We start from the raw sequence: 19,069 nt of genomic DNA on the forward strand, positions 1-19,069 counted from the left end.
CCATTCACAATAGCTACCAAAAAACTTAAATACCTTTGAGTAAATTTTACCAAGGATGTGAAAGATCTCTGCAATGAAAATGCAAAACACTAAAGAAGAAATAGAAGACAAAAAAATGGTAAAACCTTCTTTGTTAACAGGGTTAATATATTAATATATTAATATTAATATCATCCAAATGTCCAAATGACCCAAAGCAATTTACAGATTCATCGCAATTCCAATCAAAATACCAAGGACATTCTTCTCAGATCCAGAAAAAAATTATGTTAAAATTCATATAGAAACACTAGAGATCCCAAATAGCTGAAGCGATCTTAAACAATAAAAATAAAGATGAATACACCAGAACACCAAATTGCAAAACATATTACAAGGCAGTCACAATCAAAAATAGCCTGGTATTGGCACAAATATAGACACGTAGGCCAACGGAACAGAGCAGAAACTCAAGAAATCAGTCATACACCTACAACCAAATGCACTTTGACCAAGAAGCTAAAATCAATCCCTGGAGAAATTACATTCTCTCCACAAACGGCACTGGGAAACTGTATATTGGCAGGCAGAAGTAGGAAACAAGATCCCTTCCTCACACCTTATACAAAAATCAACTCAAAATGGATCAAAGATCTAAATCGATGACCTAATACCATCACATTACTAGAGGAAAGCATCAAAGAAACTCTGGACGATATTGGCATAAGCAAAAAGGTCTTGGAAAAGACCTCAGAAGCACAGGCACTCAAAGCAAACACAGAAAAATGAGATTACATCAAGCTAAGAAACTTCTGCAACGCAAAGGACACACTCAACAAAGTGAAGTGGCAGATGACAGAGAAAATATTTGGGAGAAACTATTTGCAAACTATGAAAATGATAAAGGATTAATGTGCAGTATCAAAGAGCTGAAGAAACACACGAACAACAAAACAATCCAGTTAAGAAATGGGAAAATGACATGAATAGGCACTTTTCAAAAGATGAAATTAAAATGGCCAACAGACACATGGAACAATGTGGGAGACATGGGTGGCCTGGCATCACATGTGGTACAAGTGTACCACAAGGTTGTATATGTGTCAGAAAGGCATGGGCTCCAAAACACGTAGAACACAAGGTTGTGTAGGGGACATAGGAGTGTCGCCCACATGTGTAGCACACAAGTTTGTGTAGGGACAGAGTGGCCTGGATGGACACGCACACACACAGGAACTGGTAAAGCTTTACTAGTGAACTTTCACTGTGGCATGGCAGGACACTGCAAACGCTCACAGGTGGCAGCAGGGATTACTCTAAGCCACCTCTGCACTTGCCAGGCAACAACATCACAAATACTGTGAAGATGCAGACACCTGTGTGTATTCTGTCCAGTGTGGGTGATGCTGTAAAACCTGCACTGGGTGATTACAATGATCCCAGGTTTAGTTGATGTGCATGTGACCTCTTGTGCCAGTGGAGCTGGGTGGGCCTGCAGGCACCAGTAGGTCCAGGGCACACAGCTGGGATACCCAGAGTGACAGCCAATTTGGAGTGGCACAAAGGGCTACTGAGCCCATGGACAGACCACATCTGCTGATGCTATGCCTGAGAAAAGGAAACCTCAAAACTAGATCAAACGCCAGGACTGATGCCACAAGAGGGACATGGACACTGTGGCTCCTTCCCTGGAGAAAGTCCCCTCCTGCACAGCTGTCCATGTTCTGCACTGGGCCAGAACCTCCGGAATGGGCCCTGCATTTGCTCACTACCGCCTCCCTGTGCCTCCTCAGCTCCCCCTGACTTGTGCTCCCGTGACGACCAGTAGAGGGAGCAAGCGGGGCTCCCAGGAAAGCAGTCATCCCAGTTGAGTCAACTTTTTGTGTGGAGACACTTCACATACTAATTCCACCCATCACAAGCACGTGAGATCCAGGGTGTCAAGAGACCTCAGGACCTGACCATGGCACAGCACTGAGGGCTGACCTTGAAGGCACACACAGGACATGAGGTCTAGGATGTGTGGCTGACCCCAGCAAGCCCCCTAGAGCCTTGGGTTTCTCATCTGAAAATGGAGACGTCTCACCAGCACTAAGGACCCCATACTGAGGGCTCGATCCCGGAAACACAGTGTGCAGTTGAGCTTCCTGGGACGGCAGGTACAGGGGGGAGCTGGACCCCTCCCATGACCCTCAAACCCTACATTGAATCTCAGCAGAGAAGGCAGGAGAAGGGGCAGGGGACAATGAGACACACAGGAAGGCCAGGGCTGGGTCTTAGGGTCCTTGGGCGGCCCCTAGAGCAGCCAGGCCGGGAGGGGAGAGGCCAAGGTCGGAGGATGCCACTGCAGGAAAGGAGCTGGGAGGGGCTGGGCGTGGGCAGCACCAGCCACCAGGACGGCCCGCAATGACCCTGGCCTTGCTAGCTAGCTGGCAAGCAGTGACCCTGGGGGCAGTGGATTTTTGCAGGGTGCTGTCTGGACAGCCATGGGGCCCAAGAGCAGAGGCACCAAGGTCCAGGAGAGGTGGCCCGGGGTCCCAGCACAGGGATCTGGTGGCAGGCAGGGAGTCTCGGTGGAGGGCTGACTAGTTGACAGGCCGAAAGGTGAGGAGGGGGTAGTTGGTGGGCTTCATGACAAAGCAGTACACCATGCTCACATCCTCCAGGGATAGCGTCTCCAGCAGGAAGCATTTCAGCACCTAGGACAGAGGCATGGCTGCCTGGGAACCACTCAGCAGCTCAGGCCTTGGCCTGCACCCCCCCTAGAGCCTGGTTGAGCCTGCAGCTGCAGGATGGGGGGGCCTCCCCAGACCCCACCCACCCTCTGCACACCACACCCCTGCCCCTCCTGTCCCCAGTCCCCCATGCCAGCTCACGTGGTGCAGCAGGAGCAGCATCTCCACTTCTGCCAGGCGACGCCCCAGGCACTGGCGCACCCCAAAGCCAAACGCCAGGTGCTGGAAGCTCTGATGTGGGCCCCTGTCAAGCCAGCGCTGGGGGAAATAGCGCTCAGGCCTCGGGAATACGGCCGGATTGCGACCCAGCGCGTAGAGGAACACCTGGACGTGTGTCTGTGGACAGGTGTGGAGGGGAGGTCAGCTCTCTGCTGAGGGCAATGTGGGTGGGGCTCGGCTGCAGGGGGCGGAGTCACTCACCCCAGCTGGGATGTGGTGGTTCTGCAGCACCAGGTCTGAGCTGACTATCCGCTCCAAATTCACACCCACAGGATAGAGCCTTGGATGGGGCACCAGCAGGGGGAATGAGGCTGTGCCAGTTCTCCTCCCACACACTGCCAAGCCCAGCTGTGTGCAAGTCCCCAGTGAGCAGAGGGCAGGGACACGGGAGGGGCAGCCAGCACCTACCTCAAGGTCTCCTTGAGGGCAGCCCGCAGCAGGGGCAGGTCTGAGATGACCCTCTGGGGATGGGCAGAGATGCTGGCTGCAGCTGCCTGAGTCTCCTGGCGCAGGGCCTGCTGCAAGTCGGGGTTGCGAGCCAGCTCAAAGAGCGTCATCAGCAAGGGGAGAGAAGTCTGCAAGGGACGTGGACAGCACTCAGCCCTGGCAGCAGGCACGGCCCTTGGCTCGGCGATCTGTTCCTAGGCACCCCTCCCTGTGGGTGTGGATGTCCAGAGCAGGCGCAGCCCCAGTGCCAGAACACAGCACCCAGCGCCCACCACGGGGCCTGCTGCTGAGTCCCTAGGGAACGTCGGCCCCATCCCAGCCAGGGACTGACTCCAACCAGTCCACCCCTTCTCTAGGGCCCAGAAGGGGAAGACCTCTCCTCATTACTAAGGGAGAGTTCTGGAGCCAGTGCCATTGGCCCCCTGGTCATGGGTCCAGGACACCCACAGTCCCTCAGCACTGGCCTCCCAGTGATAGCATGAAGTGCCCACCTCAGCCCTCAGTTAACCTGGGCCTGTCCAGGGCGGGGAGGGGCATTGGCAGCTCTGTGAGCCTCAGGGTCTCCCACCTGCCCCTTCATTCCTCAGAGCTCCTGCAGTGTCCTCACTCGGAAATGGTCTCCTTTGGTCCCTCCCTGCTGCCACTGGGTGTCCGTCCCTGCTCTGCCCTGGGGCTGTGCCGGGACACTCAGTGTACTGTGGGGGCCTCCATGCCCCCTGTCTGGCTTCCACCTATCTTGACTGGGACACAGTGAAGGGGCCTCCTCTTAGGGCCACCCCCTTCTGCCTCCTCTGACTCTGCGTCCCTCAAGCCTGCACCCTCGCTGGCCCCCTCCAGGCCCTGGGCTGCTGCATGCCCTGGTCCCCTGCCCTCCCCACCTGCCTCCCCTGGGCTCTCTGGACCCTGAGTTCCTCTCACACATTGGGCTCCACGTCCCCTCCTAGAACTTCTAGAACTGCCTTTAGGTGAGGAAATAGATTCTAGAAGTAGCAGACTTCACAGGGGCTGGAGGGTGGTCTTGCTTTGTAGAACACTGTCTGAGACTCAGGTGGACTTCTTGGGCTGTGGATGGGGCTTTTTCTGACTGACCGTGTCCACGCTGCCTGCTGTGAGTTCAAGAGAGTTGGCCTTGATGGCCTCAGGTGACAAGTCCGCATGCCTCAGCAGCTCGGCCACGATGCCACTGTAGTGCCCAGAGCAGTCTCCTGCCAGCTCCTGGGAGATGTTCTCAATGCGCTGTTCGGCTGTGGAGAAGGGGAAACATCCCAGACCCTCTTAGGAAGTGTCTCCCCCTCTGCCCCTCAGGCCCACTCTGTCCCCTGTATTCTGAGGCCCCCACTCCTGTGTAAGGTCTCAGATCAGCCAAACGCAGCTCCAGCTCTCAGGACTACAGACAGCCAAGGCACCCAGATCTGGCCTCGCCCTCCCGAAGTGGTGGGGATGAGAAATTGGGTCCCCGGGCCTCACCATACTGGGAAATGTGGTCCCAGGCCTCAAAGTGCTCCTTCCACGCCTTGGCGCTGGTCCAGCGAGACAGGCTTCTGGGCAGGAACATGAGCTCCACAGTGGATCTGAACATGGCCTCCAGGGCATGCAAGAAGTTCAGGCTGACAGGGGTTATTTTCTGGCCAAGGAGGCCCAGACGCTCCCCAAAAAGTGCAAAGTTGCTGGCTGCAGAGGGCACGGCACTGCTGTGGTGAGGCTTCCCTGGGCTCTCAGCGGCCAGAGCTCCCCCCATCCCCGCACCAACCTTCTATGGTGTAGCTCAAGATTCTGGGCCGGACGTCCATGGTGAGGCTCCCACGTGCGTTCTGCTGCACCTTCTCCTGCAGGACCTGTAAGAATTCCCTGGCCACCACGTCCACCATGGGGATGAACTTCTCCACGGCCTTTGGTGACAGTATGACTGGGTTCAGCTTCAGACGATTGCTTCGCCATTCAGGTCCATTCCTGCAGGGCAGAGAGCAGAGCTTGGGAGGCAGCTCCAGCATGCAACGGCCCCTCCATGTCATGCTGCCCTCCTGGTGCCCAGGCAGAATCGGGGAGCAGGATTGGGGTAGGAGCTGACTGCAGGCACAGACTCAGGCTGCTGCTTGTCCTAGGGTGCCCCTGTCTCTCGGAGCTGCCTTCCTGGTTTCTGTAGGAAGCACCAGCCATTGCCTCCCCACCCCAGATCTCTGTGACTGTTATGGAATCTTCCAGATTTATCTCGTGAATTCCAGGCAAGATGTTGACTCAAGCTGTGGTTCATATCTTTCACTTCAGTTCTCAGTACAGGAACTGCTGTGAAAGCGCAGTTTCCAGCTCTGAGCAGCAGCTTGCAAGCATGCATTAGAAACATTCACAAGACCTGCAAGATCTGCAGGATAACACAGAAACAGTGAAGGAAAGGCTGATCCAAGAAAACACATGGACCAGCAAAGAGATGGAAAATCTATGAAGAATACAAAAGGCAAACATGGAGCTAAAAAGTAGGAAAACAGAAATAAAAAGTGCACTAGAGAGACTCATAGCAGTTCTGAGCCAGCAGAAGAAAGAATCCGAGAGCATTCCATGTAGGACCACGGAAATGTCCAGGACTAAGGGTTCTGAACGAGAAAAATACCCCGGAAAAGAGAATGTAGCCGAGCACGACATGGGATGCTCTCAGGTGCACCCCTGTCGGAGGGGGGGTGTGAGGTCTGTGAAATCCAGGGAGCACAGGTGTAGAGAGGGTTCATGCAGGAATGACGGCTGTCACTTCGTGAATGGGGGAAAGGCGCAGGTGTGAGCACCCAGGAGGCTCAGTGATCTCCATGTGGATGAACCCACTGGTGCCACAGCAGACACAGGCAATCACGGTGCACCAAGAAGACCAGGGCAGAGTTCTGATGGCACCGCACCAAAAGCCACTTGTCCTAAGCAGAGAGACTGAAGTAGGATAAGCAGAGATTTCTCATCAGAGAATTCTGGGAGCCAGGAGGACATAGGATGAAGCATTCACAGTGCCGACTTTGAACACAGACAACAGCCAACCTCCCCACAGGATCCTGTTTCCTGCAGAATTGCCCTTGCAATGTGCAGCAGGGAGTTAGAAATGTCCAGATGATTCATGAAATGTCTGTGGAACCTCTGTGGGTAGAAGTGAAGGGCACTAGGCAGGAAATCCCAGTGGCATGAAGACGTGAACACCTCCACAGTGATCAGTTCAGGGCCCATCCGCATGCTTTGCTATTTGAGAAATGGTGTTGACCTCCAGTTTTGCTGATGTGCACGATTCTACTGACAAATGCCCTTCATCAGTGATTAGTCTAATTGTATCACATTTTCTCTCTGCTGAGTCACTCCACATAATTCAAGACACTGTAAATACCATTGTTTCGTGGTTTGGGGCACACAGTGTATGAACATGTAAAGTTTTGAGATCAGCAACTGAACTGGGTGGAAAGAGGTTATTTAGGAGGCGTTTTTTCTGTGTTGCTGACACTGAGCAGGTGTGAACGTGAAAGGCAGTACACACAACAGCCAGACGAAAATGCCAGGAGAACATGCACAAACAGAAATGCAGAAGGAATCTCACTGTTTTCCTCAGACAGCAGAGGGTAAGGCAGGGCTTGTGGTGCACGGAGAACACGGGGCCTTGGGACAGCAATGGGCCCATGCCGCGAGGGGTGCAGCTCTGCCAACAAAGAGAGTGGTGGGCAGAATGCAGGGCGAGGTCACAAGGTTCATGCACACTCGGTCCGCAGGAGATCCAAATGCATTAAAACAGATGCATGAAAACACAGGCTACCCCAGCAGACATGAAACAGGGCAAGGCAGACCATATCCTATCAGCCCAGGTGGAGAGGCCCTAGCTGACGTCCCCCGCTCCATGGCATCCGCTTCCTGAGCACACTATTCTGCATCAGCACCACTCACTGCCTGTCCCTAAGGAGGATTCCCACCATCTGCATGGCTAAGATCCTCTAAGTCTCCCACAGACCCTGAACACACAACCCACAGCACAGGGAGTCCACAGGACTGGCAGGGACGCCCAGTCTCAGAAAGCCCAAGCTCATCGAAAGCTGTTTTCCTTTTCCACAGCACCTGTGGTGACAGTGATCACACGTCATTGACATGAACACACACACCCACACAGGACCCCAATCACCTGTGCAAGACTCTCACGAGCACACAGGCACAGACATGCTCACATGACACACACAACACATAAACAAGCACACACACACACAGGCACACATGTGTAAACATTTCACCAGGAACAAACCCTCTCAAGATGCAAATACTGAAAGCAAGTGCAGGGAACCACACAAGTGTGAGACACACATGCACACACACACATGTGCATGCAGGCACTGGAGCACACCCACCCCGGTACTCCCTGCCACATGTCCTGAATGAAGGGCACTGGAAGGGGCATGGCCCTAAATCTCACAGTCAAGAGAAGTCCCTTCTGACGTGCTGTGGGCCGCTGTCCACAGTCAGATGTCCCTCTACCAGCAACTACGCCTGTCCTAATGCAAACCTCAGAGGCACATCTGTCCCCCATCTCTCTCCCTACCTGAGCAGGTGTGCCGCCCTTTGCAAAGTGAGAAACAGCAGCAGTGCGACCCCCCCCCCGAGTGTGTGAGTTCTGAGCCAGAAGACCCATCAACCTGTGCATCCCCATCTCTCTCAGCCCAGGACCGTACCCACCGATGTGAGGACTGTGTTAAGTCTAGGAGACAAGGGCACCTTGGGGCAGGGCTGCAGTTCTGGGGGGCACTGGTCCTGGCACGGCCTGGCCTGGGCAATGACTCCCTTCCTTCAGGTGCTCCTGACCTATAGGAGGGAGAGCCGTCCACCTGCCAGAGAAAATGCCTGCTACACAGAGAGGATGCTCCAGGAGCCACGTGGTCATCGTTCCCCTCTCTCACCTGCAGGGGCCCTGGCCATTTCCCCAGCACACCCCACTCCCACAGCCACAGGACAGAGGGTCCCCCATGGGATGGCTCTGGGTGTGTGATGATCTGCCTGGCTCCACCCACACACACAGACCACAAGGCAGGTGCACTTGCTGTCAGCTCTGCTCTGCCTTCTCCCCAAGTCCTGGCCTTGGTTCCCACCCCCTCCTCATCCCGACTCGGCCCTCACAGCAAGAACACGCCACATTTCTGTCCACGATGCTGTCTGTAGGCCGCCCAGGGCTCTGGGTGCACACGCTGGGGGTGCCGGCTCTCCACCTGCTGCAGCCTCTCCACGTCCTCCGGCAGCATCACAGACACGAATTGTCGTCCCCCCAGGTCATGCCTGCAGGGCAAAGCACAGAGGCTGGCCGGGCCCTCTCCAGGTCACCCCCTGTGGGACCTCTTCCCCCCCATAGACCCACGGCTTCCCACAGGACATCCCTCCTGCTGTGCACCAGAAACCTCTCCACCCTTCGTGCCTCTGACTTCTGCCTGCTCAGCTGTGACCATAGTGTGCTTGGTCCTCCTGAAGAGCCCCCGTCCCCATCAGTGAGGACACTGCCCAGCTCCCCCATGCTGCTCCCTGCCTTCCTAAGGACGCACAGCACAGGCTGCCCTGGGCAATGGTGGTGCTGTGTGCCTGGCCAGGGCTGGGGCACATGATCGGGGAGCGTCTGTCCAGAGGCCAGCAAGGCCTTTACCTGAAAATGGGCCCCAGCTCCTGGAAGGTGCGATGCATCTCCAGGTGGATGTTCTCATACCCCTTCTCTCTCCAGATCTGCAGCATCCTCATCCACTGGGAGCTGGGACACTGGGGGATGGCTTCAAAGGGCAGCGCAGCCTTGGGAGACAGAGCCGCCCTGGTGCTCAGCGTCCTGGTGTCTCGCAGAGACAGCCAAGGCCCTGCCGTCCACACAGCTGTCCTTGCCCTGAATGTCATCCTGAGGCTCCCCGAGCCTGGTTCGATCACATTCCTTTTAAGTCGCCTGTGATCCTGCACTTGGGGACTGATCACGTCATGGGAGACACTGTCCCTGAATCCAAGCAGAAAACTCATGAAGTCATCAGGGCTGTGGGTTCCCAAGCTCAGCTGGAGACAGAATTGATTGGGCGTCCTACCCCATATCTGCTGTAGGGACGGGGGGAAAGGTCAGCCATGGGGTCCAGAGAGGGGGCTGACCACCTGCAGGGCAGAGGTTGGGGCCCCTAGTTCCTCCCCATGGGGGAGAGGATGAAGATGGATGAAGCCCTTATCTTATCATGAGATGAGAGGGGACCTTGCAGGCTTTTGATCGACTTTATTTATAGTTCACAGACTTTGATGAAGATAAATCTAAGAAATGATCACTGTCCTTGTCATTCTCCCTTTAAAAATCTCAAATCCTTCAATTGTGAATGAAGGAAATGTTTATTAATACAGGGAAAACAGGATTAATATTCATGGCATTCCACTGACCTCTTCTCCACTACTGTTATAACCTGTGCTGTGACTTCCTCCTCCATTTCCTGCTTCTGGAAGTGACTTTGGTTGTGGACTGGATCTTCAAGGTGTTGGGCATTGGTCTAATCACTGTCTGTTACACTGCACTCTGCTCTTTGCCTTCCTCTCCTAAAACCTCTCACAAAGCTTCTCAAAGGCTAAGACCTGCTTCTTTATCCCCAGCAAGAACAAAACACCAGGCCCAGACACAGGAGTTTCTAAAGTGAGACAGGATGAGGGAGAACTCACTGCTCAGTAGCCATTCATTCATTCAGCAAGTATTCAGCGCACTTCTTGACCAGTGTACATGCGAGGACTTGGGAAGGCCATTGCAGGAATTATACAAGATGTCTGTGTCCAGGGGGCTATTAACTAATGGAACATACAAGCCTGTAAGGGGTTCAAGTGCAAGTCCAGTCCAGGTTCTGGAGCCAGGAGTCCTGGCACTGTGAGCCCCCATGTTGAGCAAGCTGACTTCTAGACGATTTCTACATTTTTGGCTTGCTGAAAACTGAGCAGAGTAGAGAATTTCCCTGTATTCCTGCCCCACACATGTCCCACTCAACCCTCCACTATTGACACCCTGCATGACAGTGGCACATCTGTGACAGTCATGAGTCTAGATTGACATGTAATCATCACCAATGTCCTTGGTTTACCTAGGGTTTCCTCTTGACGTCGTCCCTTCTGTGGTTTGACAAATGCTGCATGGCCAGTGTCCATCCCTGTAGGACCACAGAGAACCATTCCACTGCTAAAATCTCCCCTGGGTCCTGATTAATTCCTCACACAGACCTGGAGCCAGTTCTCACACACTTTCACCTTCTCCAGAATGTTCTAGAATTGAAATCATGCAGTCTGTAGACTTTGTAGACTGGCTTCTTTCCCTTCCTCACCTGAATTTAAGTGTCCTCTAGATCTTCATGGGTGGAGGTATCATTGCTTTTAGGACAGAGTAAGATTCTATTCTCTGGATATATTACAGTTTATTCATCCATCCACCTACTGAAGAGTCTTTGGTTTCTTCCAAGTTTGGGAAACTCTTAATGAAGATGCTAACAGGTGGTTTTGTGAATATTAGTGTTCCATTAATTTGCATCAAGACCAGTAGCATGACTGTTGGATTTATAAGACAGTGGTTACTTTTGTCTTCCTAAGTGGTGTAGCCCTTCGCATTCCCACCAGCAGTGGACGAGTGTTTCTGTCACTCCAGGTCTGTACCAGCACTGGGTGTAGCCAGCGTTTTGTCTTTTTTCCTTTCTCATGGGTGTGTAACTGCAGCTTGCTGTCCTGCTAATTCATAGTGAACTCGTGATACATGGTGTTGAACCTCATTCCATGTGCTTGTATGGTGGATGTTCACTTTGCTCTTGCTAAGTTAATGGGGGTTCTTTATATATTTTGGTGTGTAACAGTCCATCAGATACAACTTTTGTAAATATTTTCTCTTGGTTGATGACTTACCTTCTGTTTCTCTTGACAAAGTCTTTGACAGAGTGAAAGATTTTCAATATTCATAAAGGCAGCATATCCTGTATCTTTCACATTCCAAGTCTTTGTTGTTGAACCTAAAAAGTCATCACCAAACCCAAAATCATGTACATTCTCCCTTATTTATCTTCTAAGAGTTTTGTAGTTTTACAATGTATCTTTAGGTCTATAATATAGATTTCCTTATGTTTTGTGATGGATGTGTTTGATTTTTGTGTTGTTTTTTCTTTTTTGTTTTGTTTTTGTTTTGCATGAGGATGTCTTGTTGTTTTGGCAGCATTTCTTGAAGATTCTTTTCTCCCTTATATTGCCTCTGCTACCTTTTCAAAAGCAGCTGATTGTACCTGTGAGTCTTTTGCGAGCTCTGTTCTGTCCCTTTGATCTCTTAGTCTATTCACACTGTCCTGGTTACTACGGCTTTGTAGAAAGCTGGAAGGTTTCAGTTGTCTTCCTCTGTTCTCTTTGGATACTGGCTTGATTCCTCTTGGGTTTTTTTCCTTAGAATCAGGTTGGTGATATTCAGAAAATAATTTCCTTCAAATCTATAGGTCAAGTTGAGATGAACTGAAACCTTGGGCAATAATGGGTCTTCTCCTCGATGAGCAGGGAATATCTTTCCATGACTTAGATCTTCCTTGATTCTTTCATGAGAGTTTTGTAGTCTTCCTCATATATATCCTAAATGTATTCTGTTAGATGTATACTTAAGCATTTCATTTTGTGGATATAGAGTATATGGTGTTGTGGTTCTAATTTCAGGTTCCACTTGTTCATTGCTAATATGTAGAATAAAAGTTGACTTTCTGATATTAACCTTCTATCTTATGACCTTTCTATAGTTACTTCTTACTTTTGGTAGATTTGTGGTTTCTTTCAGATCTTCTACACAAACAATCCCATCACCTTTAGGAAATTTGTATTTCTTGCCTACAAAATTATGTTTTGTTTCATTTCATTTTTTTTCTTATTGCATTAGCTAGGATTTACAGAACAATGTTGAAAACAGGGGTCGGATGAGGCCTCCTTCTGCTCTGTTCTTAACTGGAAAGCATCCAGTTCCTCACTATTAAGTGAGTGTCAGCCCTAGGGTTTTATAGATGTTCTTCATCAAGTTAATTCCTGAATTTTTAGTTTTCTGAGGATTATTATCATTCATGAGTACTGGATTTTATCAAATACCTCTTTGCATCTAATGACATGATCATGTGATTTTTACTTTTGTTTTACAGCTTTTGTGGGCTATATTAATTGATTTTCAAGTAGTGAACCAAATTCTCACATCCTGGATGAATCCTACTGGGTCATGATGTATCATTCTGTTGGGGTCAATTTGTCAGCATCTTGTTGAGAGTTTCTGCATCTTTGTGAGAGAAACTGGTCTGCAGTTTTCTTTTCCTGTACCTTCTAAGATTTATTTATTTATTTATTTATTTATTTATTTGAAAGAGTTACAAAGGGAGGGGGACAGAGATCGATGGATCTTCCATCCACTGGTTCACTCCCCAAATGGTCATAACAGCTGGAACTGGGTTGATCTGAAATCAGGAGCCAGGAGCTTTTTCTGGGTCTCCCATGTGGATCCAGGAGCCCATGGAATTGGGCCTTCTTCTACTGCTTTCCCAGGCCATAGCAGAGAGCTGGATCAGAAGTGGAGCAGCAGAGACTCGAACCATAACCCACATGGGATGCCAGCACTGCAGCCAGTGGCTTTACCTGCTATGGCACAGCACCAGCCCCTCCTTGTACCTTCTTTCTCTTGTTTTGGCATGGGGGTATACTGGCCTCACCGGATTGGCTAAGAAGTATTTTCTCCACTTCCATCTTCTGGAAGACATTGTGGAGAATTCATATCATCTCTGCTATAGACACTCAGTAGAATTCACAGCTTGCCTCATGTGGACCTGCTGCTTTCTGTTCATGTTATTAATTTTTGATTCAGTTTCTTTAATAGATATCGGCCTGCTCAGATAGAGTATTTCTTCTCCTGTGAGCTTTGGCTGACTGGACCATTTCACCCACATTCGTGGCAGGCCTTCTTTGCTGTGTTCCTTTGTTATAATCCAGTGTCGCTGGGATATGAAGATGCGTCCACATGGATGGCTAAGACCTGCTGCAGTCATTGCCCTGTTCTCTTCTTTCACACCATTGACAACTGCCCCCTGGGGAGTGTCCAGGGATAACACTAACAATATAATATTAGCACCAGCACAGATGTGGTTTGTTCCATAAATAATCTAAAGCAATTTCATCATTTAGTATCCCATCAAGAGCTTGAATTAAGAGAAAGAGTGCTAACTCTATTCTTTTTTTTTTTCCAAAAAAAGGAACTTAGTAAAATTTGAACACAAAGTTATGTTAGGAATGTTGCTAAATTCTCCCACCAAATTTCCTTTTTTAAAAAAAATTTATTTATTTATTTATTTGAAAGTCAGAGTTACACAAAGAGAGGAGAGGTACACAGAGAAAGAGGTCTTCCATCCACTGGTTCACTCCTTAAAACGCCACACCAGTTGGAGCTGGGCCAATCCAAAGCCAGGAGCTTCTTCCGGGTCTCCCACATGGGTGCTGAGGCCCAAGGACTTAGGCCATCTTCCACTGGTTTCCCAGGCCATAGCAGAGAGCTGAGAGCTGGACTGGAAGTGGTGCAAGTAGGACTTGAACTGGCACCCATATGGGATGCCAGCACTGCGGGCAGCAGCTTTACCAAGTACACCACAGCGCCAGCCCCACTAAATTTCTTAGGCCATGCTCCATCAAGTTACCTGCTATAGTTCTGGACTGTGAAATGTTCACCACGCGCATCAGGTGAGAGGTGCAGGTACACACAGGGAGAACCAAGGAGGGCAAGAGAGTCTCAGGAAAGCTGCCCATGCAGCAGGCTGTCAACCCCTCACCCCAACGGCAGGGAGAACATCTAGGGATACAGCACCCGGTGGTGTGGGCACTTACTGTGCTGCCCAAACATCACACAGGACCTTATCCCCAGAAATTCAAATCAAGCTGTCCAGTGCCAGCTGACTCTGTAAGCTGTGTCAAAGAGTATTTCCAATTCTTTTTTTCATACATATTATTTTTCTTGAAAACAGATATTAATGTCACAAAGTGAGGGGTTAGTAACAATTGTCGCTCCCCCTCTTCATGGAGGAACGACACTAAACCCTGCCTAGGCTTCATATCCGAGTCACGGCACCATTATGTCGCTCCCCCTCTTCGTGGAGGAACGACACTAAACCCTGCCTAGGCTTCATATCCGAGTCACGGCACCATTATGTCGCTCCCCCTCTTCACGGAGGAACGACACAGGACCCTGCGCTGTTCTTTTGTCTGCTCAGCCCTCCCCGGGTTTGCTGCTGGTTCTTCCCGGGTTGGCTACCGACCCTTCCACCTCCGTGGAAGGGCGGTTCCCCCTGCCACCTTCCCCACTTCCGCGGGGGAGCGGCACACCGCCGGCCGGCTCTCTCGGGGGCTGCTCAGGTGTTCCTTCAGATAGATGTTCCCCTTAGATGTTCCTGGTGCATGTTGTCTCTCTCCTCCTTTATAGTCCTCTTCCACCAATCCCAACTCTGCTACCCACACGCCGAGTACGCTGCTCTCCTCCAATCAGGAGCAGGTCCTGCTGTTTATTGGTTGAACTGGAGGCAGCTGTGTAGAAGCTGTTTCCTCCTCTCCCAGCGCCATATTGTGGGAGAGCAGATGCATAGAATAAGTCTTAATTCCAGTAACTTAGTCTAGTCCAAGTTGCTCCCCACAAACAATCATTATAATGCAGGGAAAGAAAGGTACAACAATATTTATATGTTACGATGCAGTAAAGCAGCATTTATCACCATGTACCAAATGACATGATAAGCACACGATTTTATACTCTATAGTACCTTCCACAAATAAGGGAAAACATGTGACATCTGTCTTCCGAGCCTGGCATATCTTACTCAGCATAATGATCTCCAGGTCCTTCCCTTTGTTCCAGACGTCTATATTTCACTTTTGTAGTGGTTGAGTGATATTCCACCGTGTAGATATGTTTACCACATTTTCCTTGTCCAATCATCAGCTGATGGAGATCTGTATTGATTCTGTCTTTGCTATTGTGATTGAGCTGCTCTAAACATGGGAGGGCAGGTGACTCTTTCATATGCTGATTTCACATCTTTTGGATATATTCCCAGCACACAGTAGATCTCTTTTTAGTTTTCTGAAGAATCCCCACAGTGTTTTCCATAATGGTTGTACCAGTATGCATTCCCACCAGCAGTGCATTAGGGTGCCCTTATTCCACAATTTCACCAGCATTTGGTTTGGGTTTTTTCTTTTTTATTTTTTTGGATAACAGCCATTCTGCTTTTTATTTGCATTTCCCAGATAGCTAATGATCCTAAGCATCCTTCCATGTGTCTGTTGTCCATTTGCATTTCATCCTTTGAAAAATGCCTGTTTGCATCCTTGCTCATTTCTTAACTGGAGCGTTTGTTTTGTTGTTGTGGAGTTTCTTAAGCTCCTTATACCTTCTGGGTACTTATCCTTTATCAGGATAGATTATAATAAAAAAAAAAAAAACACTGTGCCCACAAATGTGATAGGCAGTCAGCCAAAATTCACATGAGAACTTCCTCCCTTTCCATCAGGTGCCACTCCACCTTGTTAATTGCTTTCTTTGAAGTGCAGAAGCTTCATGGCTTGATGTAATCCCATCTGTCCATTTTTGCTTTGAGTGCCTGTGCTTCTGGGGACTCACCCGATCCAGCTCTCTGTTAATGAGCCTGGGAAAGCCGTAGAAGATGGTACAAGTACTTGGGCCCCTGCACCTGTGTGAGAGACCTGGAGGAAGCTCCTGACTCCTGGTTTCTGCCTGGCCCAGCTCCAGCCATTGTGGCCATTTGGGGAGTGAACCAGTTGATGGAAGACTTCTTTCTCTCTCTCTCTGCCTCTCTCTGTAACTCTACCACTCAAATAAAATATATAAAATCTTTAAAAATAAAAAAATCAGCTCTTTATTTCACTTTTGTATAGTTTTAAAATCTCTAGTTTGTTTATTTCTTAACTTTTGATTGATTTCATGTCTAATATTTCTGCTTGGTTCTCTTTTACTGTCTCTGTTCACTGAGTTTCTCATCCATGTCATGTACAGATGCCCTAATTTCATTTAATTGCTTCCTTGTATTTTCCCATAGCCTGGCAATCATTCCTTGCGATTTCTTGTCCGATTTCACCCATCTCCCTTTCTTCACAGTCCAATCACAACACATTGTTTGTTCCTTTGAAGGAGTCACTAACTCCCTTGCTTGTATTTGTTGTGCTTCTGTGCTGACTTTTGTATGTCTGGGGGCACCTTGTCTCTGGCCTCCGTGGTTACAGCAGAGGAGCCCGGGTATGGCTGTGGTAGACTCCGTGGTTACAGCAGAGGAGCCCGGGTATGGCTGTGGTAGACTCCGTGGTTACAGGAGAGGAGCCCTGGGTATGGCTGTGGTAGACTCCATGGTTACAGGAGAGGAGCCCGGGTATGGCTGTGGTAGACTCCGTGGTTACAGGAGAGGAGCCCGGGTATGGCTGTGGTAGACTCTGTGGTTACAGGAGAGGAGCCCGGGTATGGCTGTGGTAGACTCCGTGGTTACAGGAGAGGAGCCCCAGGTATGGCTGTGGTAGACTCCATGGTTACAGGAGAGGAGCCCGGGTATGGCTGTGGTAGACTCCGTGGTTACAGGAGAGGAGCCCGGGTATGGCTGTGGTAGACTCCGTGGTTACAGCAGAGGAGCCCCGGGTATGGCTATGGTAGACTGCTTTATCCTTAGTCCCACGTGGAGTTGTTGCACAGTCTCCAGTGCCTTCTGTGCAGTAGCAGGGACCTGGGCTGTTCCTGCGGCTCAGTGTGGCCCCTGAGTCCAGCTATGCAGGCATCCAGCAGCCTCCTCGGGTATGGGGAGCCAGGCGTGCCTGGCACCCAGAGTCCTGGCCAGTATCCACGCCGGGCACGGGGGCTGTGAAGTCAGAGTTGGCTCCGGGGCCGAGTGGATTGAGAGGCTGTCTGCCCCTGCTGCCCAGATCCAGATCATGCAGGCTGGAAGAGGCAGGACCTATGTCTGCCATCCACGAGCAGCCCGACATGTGGGCGGGACCTGCGGCAGGGAATCTGCACCAGTGGGAGCACCATCCCTGAGTGCTGGTTACTGGCCTGGGTCTGCCGCCGCTGCCTGGAGCTTGAACGCTGGTGAGCAGCAGTCCCAAACTCTGGCGGCTTCTGTGGGAGGGGCTGGCGCTTGGAGCCCTAAGCCCTGGGCTGGGCTGGGCTAGCGTGGATTCTCTAGGCCAGCGATCCCAGCCAGCTGTAGGACTGTCCTGTGCTAGCTCAGGGCAGAGCCTGGCGGTGAGGTGTGACTAGGCCAGGTGAGGTGCCTGGGGCTTGTACCTGCGCATGCACGGGGTGGGCCTGGGGAGATCCGAGTAGGGCGGGAGTCCCGAGCGGCCCGAGATGGGGCGTGGGGAGGGACTGCCGCGGTCAGACTCCCACCTTGTCCCTGTGCCAAGGTGAACCAGCTGGTTCACGGCTCAGCAGGAGCTCGCGCGGCCAGCAGACTTGCAGCCGGGCCCTGTGTGTGCGGCCCAGAGCCACGCGTGCTCCTCCCGGCGTGTGCAGGTGCACGGGAACACAGCCGCCCCGCCCCACGGCCCCTCGGCCCAGGGCTGCAGCTGCCAGCAGGGCTCAGCTGGAAGTCTGGGGCCCCGGAGGGCGGCGGGCAGGGCCAGGCCGCGGTGGGCAGGGCCAGGCCGCGGTGGGCAGGGCCCCGAGGGCGGCGGGCAGGGCCCCGGAGGGCGGCGGGCAGGGCCAGGCCGCGGCGGGCAGGGCCCCGAGGGCGGCGGGCGGGCAGGGCCCCGAGGGCGGCGGGCAGGGCGGCGGGCAGGACCAGGCCGCGGCGGGCAGGGCCCCGGAGGGCGGCGGGCAGGGCGGCGGGCGGGCAGGGTCCCGGAGGGCGGCGGGCAGGGCCCCGGAGGGCGGCGGGCAGGGCCGCGGGCGGGCAGGGCCCCGAGGGCGGCGGGCGGGCAGGGCCCCGGAGGGCGGCGGGCAGGGCCGCGGGCGGGCAGGGCCCCGAGGGCGGCGGGCGGGCAGGGCCCCGGAGGGCGGCGGGCAGGGCCGCGGGCGGGCAGGGCCCCGGAGGGCGGCGGGCAGGGCCAGGCCGCGGCGGGCAGGGCCCCGGAGGGCGGCGGGCAGGGCCAGGCCGCGGCGGGCAGGGCCCCGGAGGGCGGCGGGCAGGGCCCCGAGGGCGGCGGGCGGGCAGGGCCCCGGAGGGCGGCGGGCAGGGCCCCGGAGGGCGGCGGGCAGGGCCGCGGGCGGGCAGGGCCCCGGAGGGCGGCGGGCGGGCAGGGCCGCGGAGGGCGGCGGGCAGGGCCCCGGAGGGCGGCGGGCAGGGCCGCGGCGGGCCGCTCCCGTCGGAGCCCTGCGGGTTCCCCCTCCGCAGCCCAGGCGCCCGACTCACGGAGGCCCGGTCTGAGCCGCTCTGCTGCGCCCCGCGCTGCCCTCGGTGCTCGTCGGGACGGCCTCGGGGCACCTCCGTGGACCAGGCCAGCCCCGCGCGCCCGGCCGCCATCTCGAGTCAGCGCCAGTTCCGGTCGCGGGGGCCGCCGGGTGTTAGTGACGTCACCGGAACGTGGGCTGTCGTGAAACTCCACGCGTGAGAGCAGGACGCGTTTTCTTTAGGAGTGTTTTTCTCTCTAGCTACTCCGGAAACAGATGTGCTTGCAGACTGCGTTTGGGTTTCCAGTTCGCCGGGATCATTGTCTTCAGTGCAGTAAGAAAG

General features: G+C 52.7%; 2 protein-coding genes across 3 annotated transcripts; both read right to left on the reverse strand.

The window, feature by feature from the left end:
• Positions 1 to 315: 315 nt before the first annotated feature.
• Positions 316 to 18,011, reverse strand: LOC100342863 (cytochrome P450 11B2, mitochondrial). Of its 2 annotated transcripts, XM_051831024.2 has the most exons (9): positions 9,010 to 18,011; positions 8,496 to 8,651; positions 5,131 to 5,330; positions 4,848 to 5,051; positions 4,470 to 4,624; positions 3,342 to 3,508; positions 3,135 to 3,213; positions 2,856 to 3,050; positions 322 to 2,678 (listed from the first exon to the last, which is right to left on the reverse strand). In XM_051831024.2, exons 1-9 carry the CDS (start codon positions 9,363 to 9,365, stop codon positions 2,565 to 2,567), a joined length of 1,626 nt encoding a protein of 541 aa, XP_051686984.2. In that variant the 5' UTR covers positions 9,366 to 18,011; the 3' UTR covers positions 322 to 2,564. The 2 variants fall into 2 exon arrangements, with proteins under 2 accessions (XP_051686985.2, XP_051686984.2); XM_051831025.2 differs by lacking the exon at positions 3,135 to 3,213 and having other exon boundaries at positions 316 to 2,678.
• Positions 17,441 to 18,859, reverse strand: LOC138850106 (proline-rich protein HaeIII subfamily 1-like). Its single transcript, XM_070075927.1, has 2 exons — positions 17,941 to 18,859; positions 17,441 to 17,514 (listed from the first exon to the last, which is right to left on the reverse strand). Exons 1-2 carry the CDS (start codon positions 18,857 to 18,859, stop codon positions 17,441 to 17,443), a joined length of 993 nt encoding a protein of 330 aa, XP_069932028.1.
• Between the last annotated feature and the right edge of the window lie 210 nt (positions 18,860 to 19,069).

This window comes from Oryctolagus cuniculus, chromosome 6 (genome assembly GCF_964237555.1).
Source record: "Oryctolagus cuniculus chromosome 6, mOryCun1.1, whole genome shotgun sequence".
Classification (NCBI taxonomy): Eukaryota; Metazoa; Chordata; class Mammalia; order Lagomorpha; family Leporidae; genus Oryctolagus; species Oryctolagus cuniculus.

Bases quoted from the DNA above. Each gene is read 5' to 3' on its own strand.
- LOC138850106 (XM_070075927.1), bottom strand. From the start codon at position 18,859: ATGGCGGCCGGGCGCGCGGGGCTGGCCTGGTCCACGGAGGTGCCCCGA. The intron at 17,515-17,940 runs GTGGGGCGGGGC...CCCCTCCCACAG, and splicing joins CAGCCCTGGGCCGAGGGGCC to AAGCCGCCAGAGTTTGGGAC.
- LOC100342863 (XM_051831024.2), bottom strand. From the start codon at position 9,365: ATGAGTTTTCTGCTTGGATTCAGGGACAGTGTCTCCCATGACGTGATC. The intron at 8,652-9,009 runs GTAAAGGCCTTG...TTTGCCCTGCAG, and splicing joins GAGCTGGGGCCCATTTTCAG to GCATGACCTGGGGGGACGAC. The intron at 3,051-3,134 runs GTGAGTGACTCC...ACCTGTCCACAG, and splicing joins ACCACCACATCCCAGCTGGG to ACACACGTCCAGGTGTTCCT.